The sequence below is a fragment of the Mustela lutreola genome, chromosome 15 (assembly GCF_030435805.1).
Source record: "Mustela lutreola isolate mMusLut2 chromosome 15, mMusLut2.pri, whole genome shotgun sequence".
NCBI lineage: Eukaryota > Metazoa > Chordata > Mammalia > Carnivora > Mustelidae > Mustela > Mustela lutreola.
The window spans coordinates 13,814,111-13,829,914 of NC_081304.1; the positions used below are offsets into that span (position 1 = coordinate 13,814,111).

The 15,804-nt window shown below is 36.0% G+C and overlaps 1 protein-coding gene across 12 annotated transcripts in view; it reads left to right on the plus strand.

The window, feature by feature from the left end:
* The window catches only part of BPTF (bromodomain PHD finger transcription factor), a 160,039-nt gene that overhangs the window by 74,541 nt on the left and 69,694 nt on the right, over positions 1-15,804 (plus strand). For 9 of the 12 annotated variants that reach the window (XM_059148941.1, XM_059148940.1, XM_059148944.1 and 6 more), the window contains 2 exons: positions 8,393-8,581; positions 13,407-13,594. In XM_059148941.1, the coding sequence (XP_059004924.1) occupies positions 8,393-8,581; positions 13,407-13,594 (377 nt within the window). The remainder of the gene's footprint in view (positions 1-8,392; positions 8,582-13,406; positions 13,595-15,804) is intronic. The other 3 variants (XM_059148946.1, XM_059148948.1, XM_059148951.1) reach the window with 1 other exon arrangement.

The window sequence follows — 15,804 nt, forward strand, 5'->3', positions numbered from 1 at the left end:
GTTGTGATTTTCCCTTTATGTACTGCCATAGCTGCATCCTGCAAACTGATATATTGTCTTTGTCATTCAGTTTAAAATGTTTTCTGATTATGAGATCGTTTTCTTTTTAACCCATTCTGGTTATCTCTTTTTTTTTGCTATTGATTTTTAGCTTAACCTACTACAGTCCGAGTAATTGTTGAGGTTTTTATGGTTCAGTATGTGGTTAATATTGATAAATGTCTTAATTATCAATATGTATTTTTAGTTGTTGGGTACAATATTGGGCAGTCAGATCAAGGTTTTGAATTCTGTTGTTCAAATCTCTATCCTTGCTATTTTTTTTTCTCTTTCTTCTTTTTCTGTAAGATACTTTAAAATTACTTCAGTTTACTGTGGAGTTGCCTTTTTCTCTTAATTTTTTTTTCAATTTTTGCATTATATACTTTGAGACTGTCTAATTAGGTGCACATAGTCTTTATATTTCTTGTTGAATTAATTTTATTATTGCAAAATATCATTTATCTTTATTTTTTTGTAAGATTTATTTATTGATTTTAGAGAGAGAACACACGTGCAAGTGAGGAGAGGGGCAAAGGAAGAGGAATAGAATCTCAAGCAGTCTCCCTGCTGAGTGTGGAGTCTGACGTAGGGTTCCATCTCACAACCCTAAGATTGTGAACTGAGGGGAAATCAGGAGTTGGACACTCAACTGACTGAACCACCTAGGTGTGGTTCAAAGATTCAAAGATAAAATATCCTTTATCTTTAGTAAAATTTCTAAGCTACAACAGCTTGCTTTTATTTTTTTTATTTTTTTTTTTTTGTCCTAAATCTTTTTTTTTTTTTTTTTTTTTTTTATTTTTTATAAACATATATTTTTTATATACATATATTTTTATCCCCAGGTCTGTGAATCACCAGGTTTACACACTTCACAGCACTCACCCAATCACATACCCTCCCCAATGTCCATAATCCCACCCCCTTCTCCCCAACCCCCTCCCCCCGGCAACCCTCAGTTTGTTTTGTGAGATTAAGAGTCACTTATGGTTTGTCTCCCTCCCAATCCCATCTTGTTTCATTTATTCTTCTACCCACTTAAGCCTCCATGTTGCATCACCACTTCCTCATATCAGGGAGATCATATGATAGTTGTCTTTCTCTGCTTGACTTATTTCGCTAAGCATGATACGCTCTAGTTCCATCCATGTTGTTGCAAATGGCAAGATTTCATTTCTTTTGATGGCTGCATAGTATTCCAAACAGCTTGCTTTTAATTCCATCCCAGGACCCTGGGATCATGACCTGAGCTGAAAGTAGATGCTTTACTGACTGAGCCACCCAGGCACCCCTAGAATTTCTTTAGAAATATATCCAGAATCTTTTTAGAAATACATCTACTTTCAGGGCACCTGGGTGGCTCGTTGGTTTAGTGTCTATCTTCAGCTCGGGGTTGTGATCTTGGGAGTCCTGGGATCGAGCCCCTGGTTCGGCTCCCTCCTCAGTGGGGAATCAACTTTACCTTCTCTCTCTACCCCTCCCCCCACCCATGCACTCGTCAAATAATTAAATCTTAAAAAAAATACATCTACTTTCAGATTTTTTCAGAAGTAAATGTATATTGGGGAGCCTGGCTGGCCTAGTGAAAAGTGTTTCTCTTGATCTTGAGGTTGTGGGTTCAAGCCCTGTGTTGGGTGTAGAGATTGTTTAAAAATTCAAAGAAATCTTCAGAAGAAAAGAAGTAAATGTATATTATTTCAAGCTATATTTTGACATAAAGTCTTGTCAGAGAGCACTGTCATTTTGTGATACAATAAATGATATTATGTAAGGGAAGAATTATAAATTCATGGTCAAAAAATCTGTGGGAGTGAAAACATGAGAAAAAACATGCAGATGTGATTTCATTTTGGGTATGATCAGTGATCAGAAAGATTTTTATGTGGCAAAGATTGATTAAACTGAAAAGTTGGGCTATATTTTGGGGAAGGTTAGTAGCCATCACTTAAAAATACTAATCTTTTAACATACCTATTAGATTTTTTTTCCTTGCATCTGTGTTCCAGACATTTCACTTCAGTTCACGAAAATGGGTTATGTTGCCAAAAACATCCCCATGTAGCAAGTATGCTCTTTAGTATTACTTCTTTGTAATTAACAAGAGGCTTAGTTTCAGAATTATACTTTTGTCCTGGATTTTAGATTGGAACCTTTTTGTACCAGAATGTCAAGTTTCAAATTTAAAAGTGGAGAAAAGGATACATGACTTGCTAGCATCTTAAAGTCAAATCCACTCTTGAGAGTTTGTATTCAGACAATGCAGACAGCATTTGTTTTAAGTTGATGCCTGCAGATTTAATGCCTGGGATTAAAGAACATATCAGCAGTAGATGAAACTAGCTTCATTTCCATATAATTGTTTTGAAAATGTTTCCATGGACATTCTGAAACTCTTAACTGCTATAAAGTTAAACTAAAGGAACATACTGATTTAAACTATTAACTTTTGGGGATAATGACATCTTGAAAGATAGGCACTTTGCTTTAGTTTTGAATTTTACTACAAGGGAAATTCGGTGGGCGTGCCTGGGTGGCTCAGTCAGTTAAGCATCTGCCTTCAGCCCAGATCGTGATCCCGGGGTGCTGGGATCAAGGCCTGCATTGGGCGCTCTGCTCTGTGGGGAGCCTGCTCCTCTTTCTCCCTCTGCCCCTCCAGCTTGTGCTCACGCACTCTTTCAAATGAATGAATAAAATCCTTTTTTTTTTTTAAAGGGAAATTCATTTGATAGGAGACTGTTGGTAATAGATGCTAAACCAGTGTATTAGCCTCACTGAGTTGATCCGTAAGCTTTTGAGCTTTTGCAGTTAAATAATCTTTTCTTTCTTATCCTTTTTAGTAGGTTTGGTTTTAGTTTCTAGATTAGCTATTTTACCTCAATTTTTTCCTTTAAAAAAATTCCCCTTTTAACCAGATAGAAAAATTACTTTTTTCTTTGTAGTTTTTTTGCTTAGAATTTTGTTTTTTAGGTTTTGGTGTTACTGTTTAGAAGTTGAAGATCAAGATCTACATGTAATTTTGGTTTGAGGGATAACCATAAAACTTACCCTATAATTGATTCATTGACAGTGTTTGTCATGTCTAATGAAAATAGTATTGTAAATGCCAAAACCCATAATATTTGCCATATGGCTAGAAATTCGGACTTTAAAGTACCTCTTGGTAGGTGATACCTTCTTGGTGGTATTTTGAAGCAACTGCTTCAGATTTCCTTAATCTATAGCCAAATGAAGTAAAGAAGTGAAGAGTTGTAGAACAGTTATTTAAAGGTAGCTTTTTTGTTTGTTTGTTTGTTTGTTTATTTACTTATAGTAATTTCTATACCCAATGTGGGGCTCAATCCCATGGCCACAAGAACAGGAGTCACATGGTCTTCTGACTGAGCCAGCCAGGCTCCCCTAGAACAATTATTTAAAACAACAACAACAGCCAGGGTGTCTGGGTGGTTCTGTAGGTTAAGCATTTGACTTTGGATCTCAGCTCAGGTTTTTATCTCAAGTTCATGAGTTCGAGCTGTGCCTTGTGCTCCACACTGGGCGTGGAGCCTACTTTAGAAAAAAAAGCAAAAACCAACAGCCAAAATCAGTATTCTAAACTGAAGTGGAGGAAACGCTGTTTTCCACTTAAGACAGATTAACTTTGGTTGAAGTAACAAAAAAAGCTATGTTTTATGAATTTCTGGTAGTCTTTAGTTTGTTATTGCCTTTAGAGTTTAAATGGATACAATCTGAATTCGATTTGCTTTCAGTGGGTTATTGGCTTTTTTAGATGAGAATACCTGGTAAGGGATTGAATGAAGTACCATTATCTCCCCAATAGCAGAAAACACTTTCTCTAAAGTATTTTAAGATGTGTATAGTCATAATCTCTTTAAGTTCCTATCCCAGAATTTTCTTAGTTTACCATACTTGGAGTATATTATATGGTAAAAAAGTTTTGGTGGCCCGGTCTAGAATTTTTCTTATTCTGTGGGACAATACACTCTGAGGTCATGAGGGGATATCTTCATATATTATTTTGTATATATTATCTTTATATATATATTTATGTATATTATATATATTGAGAAGATGATATTTAGACCGACCATTATACATTAGGACTACTGCACTTCACAAATACAGATCTTACAGCTGTGAAAAGAATGGTTAGAGAAGAATTTGATATTATTTGTGAGAGACTTCTTTTGTTCAGATTTTTCTGAGTTGATTTTATTACTGGTTTATAGCTGTCAGATGTTAAATTTGGCATTTTGAAATCCTTCATAAAAAATTTTTATACTAGAGACATTTTCAAACATACATAAAAGTTAAGAGAATAGTATGGTGACCACACCCACATTACTGTATATCTAATACGTAAAAAAGAATTATCAAGATTTGTCTTGTTTGCTTCACCCATTTTTTTTTTTAACTCGTTTTTCTTTTTTTGGCTCAAAAAATATTTTCTTCTTTGATTCTAGGTGTACATTGTCAGGTAAATCACAGTCCTTAGTTAATAGTACTCATCATTGGTCATTGCATAGTATCCCTTAATTTATTCATTCAGGTCTTAAATTACTTAATAATGAAACTAAACACCTAGGAACTTGTCACCCAGACAAAAAGCTAAGTCCTGCTTTGATACTAACCTGCATCTTTAATCACCTCCCCAAGTTCATCCCCTGCCTCCTTCTCCCCTACCTGAAGTAGTTGTCACTCTGAATCCTGTGTTCACTAACATTTTCTTTTGTTTTTATAAGGGAAACACAGTAGAATCAAGACTGTTGTTATTGGAGGTCAAAGTGATATATAATTCACTTGCTTTTGCTTCATTGAGTTGATTTACATAATTTTCTAAAAACTACGTATTTCTCTTTTTAGTTTTAAACTTTATTACGCGTGTATAGTGTTAAATATTTATTTTTCAGTGTATTGTGTTACATGTGACTTTTGGAAACTTCAGTTTCTCACTTTATATTATAGTAATAATATAATATTGTATGTTGCTAATTGCATTGTAATATTCCTCTATGCAACTAAACCACAGGTTTTTTTTTTTTTTTCCCTTTCTCGTTAATATGATTTTGGATTCTTTTCCTACTGCAGTATTTTAAAGCAAATCCCAGACATCAGGTTATATCAATCTTACATACATCTCTAAACAATATGAAAAATATGAACATTTTCTTACATAATTACATTGTCATTTTAATAAAATTAATAGCAATTCCTTAATATCATCTACTGTTCTGTTATTTAAAATTTGCTCTCTTTAAAAAAAATTTTTTTTTTACATTTGTTGTATTTGTAGTAACTCCAGATAAGGTTCCCATATGACATGACAGTTGATTTTATATCTCTTGAGTCTCTTTGTCTAGGGTATTCTCACCTTCTCCGACATTTTCCCTCTGTACACTGTTGACTTGTTGAGAATCATAGCGTATCTTGCTATGGGATATCCTACATTTGGGATTTGTCTTTTCCCTTCCTCTTAGTGTTCTTCAGTTTATTCTGAAATCTTGATTAAAATAATTTTTAACTATTTTTGGCAAGAATATTCCATAACTTTGTGCTGGGTACTTCATATTATAAAGCATCAATAGGCTCATGATGTCTTTTTATGGTCTGCCTTTATAAATGCAGAAGTTGATCTGTGAGGTCAGGTAGTGACATTGTAAAGTTTTCTGTTAACCTCTCATTCATTGATGATCATTTCAGGATCAGTTACTTGTTTGGAGAGTATAATGTGGTGGTTTTTAATTCTGTCTTTTTTCTGAATTTGTTTAACTGGAATTCTGTGAAGAATTTTCCCTTGTTAGCTGAGACTGTTTGAATACTTGAAATCTAGTTAGAGCAGGAATAAATGCTGAATTATTTTTCAGAATCAGTAGTTGGTGTCCAGTTACTTTCAGTGTTGATTCATGAGTTAGGGACTTCTGTACAGGAGCGTGGCTTTCTCATTTTAAATATCCGTTTGAACTCATGGGTCTTTATGTATTCAATTTGTTTTAGTCTGTGGTAGTTATTCATTTTGCTTATATTGACCAGCACAAGCCCCTTCATGTTGGCTTTTGAGTCCTATCCTTGACCCTGTTAGATAGCTTCCCTGCTTTTTGACAAAGTAAGATGTATGAGGCATATCTTACATATTTCCTACCCCAGACGGAGAATCAGTCATTCCTCCAAGAAGTCCTGGTTCTTTTTTAGTAGGGAACGATATTTAGAGACCACAATCTGGGCTGAGGTATTTACTGCCCTCAGGCTGTCTTTGCCTTTAGGCTTTTTTGATAGGTGGTATTAGGAAATACATATTTTTGAAAAGAAAAAGATCATCTGTTCATATTGGCATTTCAGATTCAGATTGAGGATTGTATATTTGGGTGTTCTGTTTTTTCTTGTTCTCTTTTTTTCCCCCCTTGGTTTTAAACTTGTATCTCTTCCCTGACACTGAAAACTTTAGTCCCTAGCAGAGGAGTAACTTAATTACACATTTGCTTTGTCCCGATACAGATGTTAATAATAATATATCATTAATATATATCTTAACGTCTTGGTGTACATTAATAAGAAATAATCTTATATATTATAGTAATTTTGTAACACCAATATTATGCTGACAGTAAGACTACTGAATAGCATTTGAAATGATTTTTAGCGTTCTTTATTCATCCTTATGCCATATTTCTAGTAAGGACATACAGTCAAAATACTGTGTTCCAAAGTCACTTAAATTAATTTTTTTCTCTGTGGGTTATGCCAACAACTTGATGTACAAATAGGTTAATTTGTTTCAGTTTTTAGGGATTACATTTCTAATTTTAATTTTTAGAAAAATGAAAAACATCTACATGATTCCAAAATCACACTGTGGCTGTATACAGAGAGTTTTCATATCCATCCTTTCCCTCTAGGTGATCATTTCCTTGCCTTCCCTCATAGGTAGCCTCATTTGTTAATTGTTGCTTATTTTTCTGGTGTTTTAAAATTTTTGTTAATAAAATCAAAATCTGCCTATAAAGTTATATTTCTGTCCCCTTCTTACACAGAAGCTAGGATACTGTAACTGCTTCTGCGCTTGTAACATTTAATCTTTCATGTATGGATCTAGTGATCTCCCCAGTCCTTGTTAGGGTGCATCATATCTCATTGTGTATATCACTTTTATTCAGTGAGTGCCCCCATTGATGGACGTTTTGTGTAGGTTTTTTGCCATTAAAAATAATTCTGCGGTGAATAGCTCTGTAAATAAAACATTTAGTATTTTCAACAGTGTATTTTAGGATAGATTTTAGGACATGGGATTAGTAGGTTTGGGAGTGCATGTGTGGATATATTGTCAGTTCCTTTTTATCCACTTTGCCCCATTTTTCACTCCTGCTGTATTGTGTGGGAGTGCCTATTAACAAATTGCCTCTTTACCTGAGTGTATTGTGAGTCTTGGATTTTTGCCAACCACATAGCTGGGAAGCTCCATATAGTTCTACTTTGCATTTCTTTCGGTTTGAATTAATGAGCATTTTCCCAAATCTTTAAAGACCATTTTCATTTCTTTGTGACTTCTTGCAGATTTTTTTATTTTTCTATCAGGTTATTGAGACTTTTTTCCTTAAAAAAATAATAGGAGCTCATTATACATTAGGGATAGCCTTTGTGATATACCGCCAACTACTTTTTAACTTAGGTGATTTAAAGAACATCTTAGTGACAAAATGAAATTCAGAAGGAAGGAGGCCCTTAATTTCTGAACTACCATGGAAAAGCGTAGGCTTTCAGTTAATGATCGTGTTCATTTTTATATACTTTTAGGGATATACTTAGCTATCACTAAGTATTCTTAGTGATTACTTAGTTATTGCTCAGTTTTCTTAATGATAAATAACTATTAAATTGTTCTTAAAATTTACAATGACTTCAGCATTACCTTCTAGTTAATTTGGGAGCACAGATTCAAGTAGAAAATCTTAGAGATAAATAATCCAGTTGAATGCTATTTCTGATACTGTTTGACTCCTTTTTTAAGGGAGAGTATAAATTTCAGATTTTGAGGGATTGTCTCAAAACCAGTGCTACGTTTTGTGGGATAATTATATCACTTTATTATTCTTCTTCAGCTCTGGGGTTTCTGAAAGATTGTCTGCCTTGTGTAGAGACTAAGATGGTAAGAGTCTGAGTTGGTAGACCGAGAGACTTCAAAAATAACTCACAGGGTGTTGCTTATAGATCTCAGACACTGTGTTCTTCATACATCAGCAGCTTTTCTTTTTAAATTCTAGCTCTGTAATGCAGTCCTCAAACAGTTAAATGTCTTCTGACAAAGTAGTTATTTTTCATGTGATTTCTAATCTAAAAATCAGATATTCTATTTTTCTAGAAGAACCTAACAAGACATGTGACAGCAGTAACACTAGTGCTACCACTACCTCCATCCAGCCTAATCTGGAAAACAGTAACAGCAGCAGTGAACTAAATTCTTCCCAGAGTGAATCTGCTAAGGCAGCTGATGAGCCTGAAAATGGAGAAAGAGAGTCTCATACACCTGTCTCTATTCAAGAAGAGATAGGTAAGAATACACTTCATCCATTACAGCGAACTTTTTAAATTTTTGATTTTTAATTTTTTAAATAAAAGTTTGATGGGGTGGGAAGACTTAGATTTTCTTTTCCTTTTTTTTTCTTTTTTTTGAACACAAGTAGCACTTGTCATTGTTTTTATTTTAAAAAATGCAAATGCACAGGAAGAAACAAATCTTTTTAGTACCCCCTCCCCAAAGGTAACCACTGTCAACAATTTGGTGTGTAACATTTTCTGTCTTTCTCCATGTGGTTACATTAATGTATGTATGTTTACCAAAAGGTTTTTTTTTTTCTATTTTTTTTTTAACATAAATGGAATCATTCTGCATGCATTGTTCTGCATCTTGCTTTTTTTCCACTCAGTAATGTATGTAGGGAATCTTCTCATGATATAAATTGAATTCATTCTTTTTTTTTTTTTTTAAACTGCTGCATGGTACTCCACAGTATAGATGAACATTAATTCATTACCATTTCTCTGTTAGTGTACATACAGGCTGTTAACAGGTTTTATAGTGGTGCCTTTTTTTTTCTTTCTTTCTTTTTTTTTTTTTTAAAACATCCTCAGCATATAACTCTGTGTACTTATGCAAGTATTTCTTATGCAAGTATTTCTGGCACTGTAGGAACAGTAAGTGGAATTGCTGGGTCAAATGGTAGGTATATTTTTAAAATCGCAACGACTGCTGCTTAGTTTTACATTAAAAAGGATTTATACCAATAATTTACATACCTATTTTTTCATACTCTCACCTGAATTCAACATCAGTCTCTTTTTTGCTAATGATGAAAAGTATTTCATTTAAAAATTTGCATATCTCTGCTTACTAATGTGGTTTAGTTTCTCTTTATGTGTTTGTTGAACTTTCACTGAATTGCTTATTCATATCTTTTGCTCATTTTTTCCTGTTGCGTTTTGATAGTTTTTCTTGATGAGTCTTAGGAATGCTTTATGTATTATGGCTGTTATCTTTTGCTTTTATGTATATACTTATACAGTCATTGCTTGTTTTAACTCTTCCTGTTACCTTGTTATACAGAAATTTTTATATTTTTATATAGTTAAATTTATTAATCTTTTTAGGGTTTGTCTGGATTTTGTGTCTTACTTAGATCCTATCCCAAGCATATACATATGTTTTACAGTAATTTCACATAATACTGTATAACTTTGTTTTTAATTTGCTGTATAATTTTGTGTATGGTAGGAGATGGAGATCTGTTTTAATTAGAACTTGTTTTCAGTTGCAAGTTACCAAACCAGCTTAAACTAGCTTAAGTGAAAAGGGGAATTAACTAGCTCATATAACTGGGAAGTCCAGACCATCATGAGGCATAACTGGACCCCCAGGTATCAAAGCTTTTCTGTCTTCCTCTCTTTCTCTCCACCTTTTGATGTGCATATGTTTGTGTGTTAACTTCATTCTCTCCTAATACAGACAGGCTTTTTCCAAGTGGCAGGGAAGATGGCATCAGCGGTTTGTATTCCTATCTTTCCAAGGTCTGTGACCCAAAGGCAAAGCCCCTACTCCTGCTTCAAATCAAAAGTCCTTGAGGAAGGAATTTGAGTGGCCTATCTTGGACATATTGTTCCTACCCCTGTGGCCAGGGCAGGCAAGGTATTATAATTGATGGCTCCAGCAAAAGTTTATGATTGAAGTGGGTAGGAATGGTTTTCCAAAGAGAGAGGAATGCTGTGGAGATAGGAGACAAACACCCCCCCAGTTACACCCTTTAGTAGCTCAGCACAAACATATTTACCCAAATTCAAAAATGCTTCTGCCTAACACAGTGCAAAGATCTCACCTACAACTGGAGTTGTTTTTCAAAAACTTCCCAAAATTACCTCTGATATTTATAACTTTAGAATTTCTGTGTGTTGTGTATTATTTCTGATTAGGTCTGGATATAGCTTCTCTCAATCTCACAGTCTATGAGCCAAATTATGAATTTAACTGCCTGTCACACTTGTTATCTTGATAGTGGAGGGTGTTTTTTGATACGTCTGGCTGCCCTTGTTTTTTTGGGAGGATAGCTGTGGGTGAAATGTGAGAAGTATATGGGAAGATCCCCCTTCTGGAGGCCATTCTGCTTTAGCAGCTTAGTTCCTGCTGGCTGTTGTCAGGGACAGGTTGCTGGGGATCTGGCTGTAGGTCTCCTTCATAGATGGCCTGCGTGCCCAGCCTAATCCCTAATACCCAGAAACTCTGCTTAGGGTCTCTGGGGGTAAAGCCCCTCTACTTGTTCTCTTGGTCTGCTTTGCAGACCCAGTTTCCTAGCCTTCAGGTGAATAAAGTCCTGCTTAAGCAGAATTCTGCCTCCTGCCATCCGTAAACAGTGAGCTGTAGGGGCTGGAGTAAAGCAGCTCTGTACTCTGCCTCCAGACTGCATGGCAGCAATTCACTCCTTTATAATAGGAGGAATGTGGCCTTTGGGCAGGGGGTGTTAGATAAGCCTTGTTCCCTTTCGGGCCCTTTTAGGTCTTACCTCTAAGGATGAATTTTCTGCTTTTCCCTTATTTTACTAAACTTAGCAAGTGTCAAGGAGCCTGAGTGGCTCAGTCAAAAGAGCATGCAACTCTTGATCTCTGGGTCATGAGTTCGAGCCCCACGTTGACGGTAGAGATTATTTAAATAAATAAATAAACTTAAAAATAAAACACCTTAGCAAGTGTCAAAGGATTGACTCCCAACTGTACTGGATGATTGGCTCTAAATTGAAGGGCTTTTAAACTGTGCCTTCCCTTTCTGCTTTTAGAAAGTCCAGCTTAGGTCAGATGCTGTCCCAAAAGTCTTTGTTGTAGGGTCATATAGATGGTCCAGTGAGGTAGCCACCATAGTTCAGTATCTCGGCGTAAAATTTAAGCATGGGTAGACTCATGGTCTGAAACACAAGAGAAAATTGTCAATAGTCTGATTAATTGCTTTTCTGTCACAAATTGAAGGTTTCTAGCTTTCCAGGTTGGGATGGAAAAACCCCTGATATCCCTTACCTATCTTGATTCAGTCAGTGCTATATTTTGGGGTTAGAAATCTTAAAATGCTATGGATTATTTAGTTTTTTGGTTTTAAGTGACGGAAATCTATCAGACTTCCTTAAAATAAAAAAGGGAGTTTTATTGGTTCATTTGGGAATTCTAGATTGGGAAGTATCGAGGTAGTGACAGACAGCTTCAGGTGCATTATTAGACCTGGGTGCCAAATGACATTATCACAGGTCTTCCTCTTACACCCATACCCTCCCCTCACCCCCACTGGCCCCCATGATGAGCTTATTGTCTTGTATTATTAAAAGTTTTTTCCCAGGTTGTGGGATAAAAAGTAGACAGCCTCTAATTTATACTCGTTTTGTTCACTAACACAAAAACCAGAAGGGCACCTGGCTGGCTCAGTTGGAAGAGCATCCAACCCTTGGTGTCGGGGTTGTGAGTTCAAGCCTCATGCTGGGTGTAAAGATTACTTAAATAAATAATAAATAAACTTAACTTTAAAAAGAAAAAAACAAGACCCTCTTTCAATCTCCAGATTTTAAAAATTAAGAGTAGGATGCTGAATGGCTTGGCCAGATCTGGGACAGTCCCTGTGGCCAGGCAGTGATGTGCTCTATCTGGCTAAGCTGGATCACGTTGCTCACCCAATATGGTAGGATATCTTGATCTGTAGCCCTCATTGAATCATGATTATAGTAGAGGAAAAGCATCTTCCCAAAGGAAAGAAAGGGTGTTGTTCAGATAAAATTAAGAAATGTTTCCTGAATTGTCTTTTATATTTTTCAAAATAGCCAGTTTCCTCAATCTAATTTTTTCTCCCTACTCAAAATACCATCTTTATAATATATAATAAATTTTATGTTTGGCCTTTCGTTTGACAGTGACATACTATTCTTCATTTTAAAGAGGTTTAAATTAAACAGAGAAATCTTGTTCAACTGTCTGGCCAGTGGAAATTAGATAGTGATATGACAGTTTTAAGAATGTAGAGAAGATTTCAGCCAAAGTGAGATTCATGGCAAAGCAACAATTGTCCCTCGCTGGTGCAGTTTGTCACTTTAAAAAATTAAGTTGTTATGAAAATGAGAGGTCTTTATTATAATTAAAAAACTAGTTGATTTCACATATATAATTACTTGCATACACAGATAATTCTAGGTTCCTTAGGTGAAAATTCACTTGGCATTTATGTTTATAAGCTTTAAACCATTAGGTATTTAAACAGGTTCAATGGAAATCTTTCTAAAATTAATTATACCCTTTACTTTTTTTTTTTTTTTAAAGATTTTATTTATTTATTTGAAAGAGAGACAGTGAGAGAAAACATGAGTGAGGAGAAGGTCAGAGGGAGAAGCAGACTTCCCATGGAGCTGGGAGCCTGATGTGGGACTCGATCCTGGGACTCCAGGATCATGACCTGAGCCGAAGGCAGTCGTCCAACCAACTGAGCCACCCAGGCGCCCCAACCCTTTACTTTTTGTTCAGGATCCATATTGAATATATAAGGCAGTGTTTTATTAGTGTGCATTTTGAGTTATGATGTTGTTGCTTATACATTTGTAGCAGCCCTTCATGTTTTCTCAGAGATGAGCTTTGAAACAGATAACCTGGCATGTTTGAATTTTCTGCAAAATAATGAGTGATTCACAGTAAAGTTCTTTTAAGTAAAAACCTTTAAGAATTAATATATTTGCTTTGGCTCTTCAAGGACTTCTTGTTTACTTTCTGGATCTTAGATGTGAATGAGATAAGCGTTTTGGATAAGATGTTGTTATAAATAACTTACTGTTAGCAATTACTTTTGGCTTTTCATCTGATAACAGGTGATTTCAAATCAGAGAAATCTAATGGGGAAATAAGTGAGTCTTCTGGAGCTGGACGAGGGGCATCTGGGTCAACTCGAATTATCACCAGATTACGGAATCCAGACAGCAAACTTAGCCAGCTGAAGAGCCAACAGGTGGCAGCTGCAGCCCATGAAGCAAATAAATTATTTAAGGAGGGCAAAGAGGTATGTTCTTTCTGTTTAAAACAAAAATCTCTGGAATGTGAAATAATTTTATTTATCAGACCTGAGAAATAGGAGCAGGAAGTTTATAGGCCTACTTTTGAATTGTATTTTTCTATTTCCAAGAGTGTAGTAGGTAGCAGATTAAAAGTGGTTAGGTTTCCGGGCGCCTGGGTGGCTCAGTGGGTCAAAGCCTCTGCCTTCAGCTCATCCCAGGGTCTTGGGATGAGCCTGCATTTGGCTCTCTGCTCAGCAGGGAGCCTGCTTCCCTTCCTCTCTCTCTGCCTGCTTGTAATCTCTGTCAAATAAATAAATAAAATCTTTAAAAATAAAAGAGGTTAGGTTTATAATACATATTTTATACAATAAGTATAATTGCATACCCAAATTTCAGTTCATGCAGGGAAATGCTGTAATTGGGTGGTCTACTTTCTTACTAAATGGTTAGTTTTATTGTATATAGTTCTAAAGAGATAGAGGCTTCTTTTTCACATATGGTAAAAAGTACACTGTTTGTAGGCTTTAGTAAAGAGTTATGGGTAATTTAATGCTCAGTTCTAGCTATAATAATTTTTTAAAAGATTATTTATTTATTTATTTGGCAGAGAGAGATCACAAGTAGGCAGAGAGAGACAAGTAGAGGGAGGGGAGAGGCAGGCTCCCCGCTGAGCAGAGAGCCCGATGTGGGGCTCGATCCCAGGACCCTGGGATCATGACCTGAGCCGAAGGCAGAGGCTTAACCCCCTGAGCCACCCAGGCACCTCTATAATAATTTTCTTAAAGATTTTATTTGTTCATGAGAAAGAAAGAGAGAGAGGGAGAAGCAGACTCCCTGCTGAGCAGGGAAGCCTGACATAGGGCTGCATCCCTGGACCCTGAGATCATAACCTGAGCTGAAGGCAAACGTTTAACTGACTGAGTCACCCAGGGGCGCCCCCCCCCCCCCCCGCTTTTAAAGTTTTATGTATTATTTTAGACACAGAGTATCATACTTGGGGGCCAGAGGGAAGGGAAGAAAGAGCATCTCAAGCAGACTCCTCACTGAGCAGGGAACCCAATGAGGGGCTCGATCTTACAACCCCGAAATCATGACCTGAGCTGAAATCAAGAGTTGGACACTTAACTGACTGAGCCACCCAGCCGTCCCTAGTATTTTTATTTTTATTTTTTATTTCTTAAGAAGTAATCTCTACACCCAGTGTGGGACTCGAACTCACAACCCAAAGATCGAGAGTCATATACTTTACTGACTGAACCAGCCAGACACCCCAACTAGGACTCAGTATTTCTATTTCCCAGCTAGCCAGGGTAGCAGAATAATGCTACAATGGTGTCTCCCATATTTAAGAATTATTTGCAAAGTAACTATGCAAGAATGTATAATGTCCTTTTCTAAACATCTTAGGAATTTCTTTTTCTTTTTTCTTTTTTCTTTTTTTTTTTAAGATTTTATTTATTTATTTGACAGAGATCACAAGTAGGCAGAGAAGCAGGCAGAGAGAGAGGAGGAAGCAGGCTCCCTGCTGAGCAGAGAGCCAGATGCGGGGCTCGATCCCAGGACCCTGAGATCATGACCTGAGCCGAAGGCAGAGGTTTTAACCCACTGAGCCATCCAGGTGCCCCTCTTAGGAATTTCTTGAAAGCAATAGCTTCTAAGCTGGTTTTTGTATGATATTTTTCATAGCACCCCAGTACACACATTCGGAAGTTTCCTGAAATAGTATTTCGCCTTACCATGTGGGAAGTACTCTGGTGCTTCTCTTCTCCTCTCTTCTTCTCAACTAGAATTTTCTCTTCTAGTGATTATGTTATATTTTGTTTTTGTTGTTGTTTTTTAAGTTGAAAAAGATCCACTGCTGATCTCATGGTTTACGAAAGGATTGGGATCAGCTGTTTAAAAACATGCTTTTAAAGTGTCCATGGACTCTCATGCTAAAGCTGGAATGATAAAAGGAGCAGAAAAATAGATATTTTTAGGAATATATTTTTTGGGGAGTAGTACATGTCATGCCTTCTTTTTCCTTCCCTTTATATTACAAACTTGAAGTAATGATTGGTGAATGATGTACACTTGTGGTTTTGTGTCGATATTTGAGTTACACAAAAATACTTCATAATGTCTGATATAGAATAGGCACTTGGTAGAGGTTCTTTTGATGGGAAAATCTTGGTTGTTTAATTATAAACAGTTTTAACTTCACTTACAAATTTCA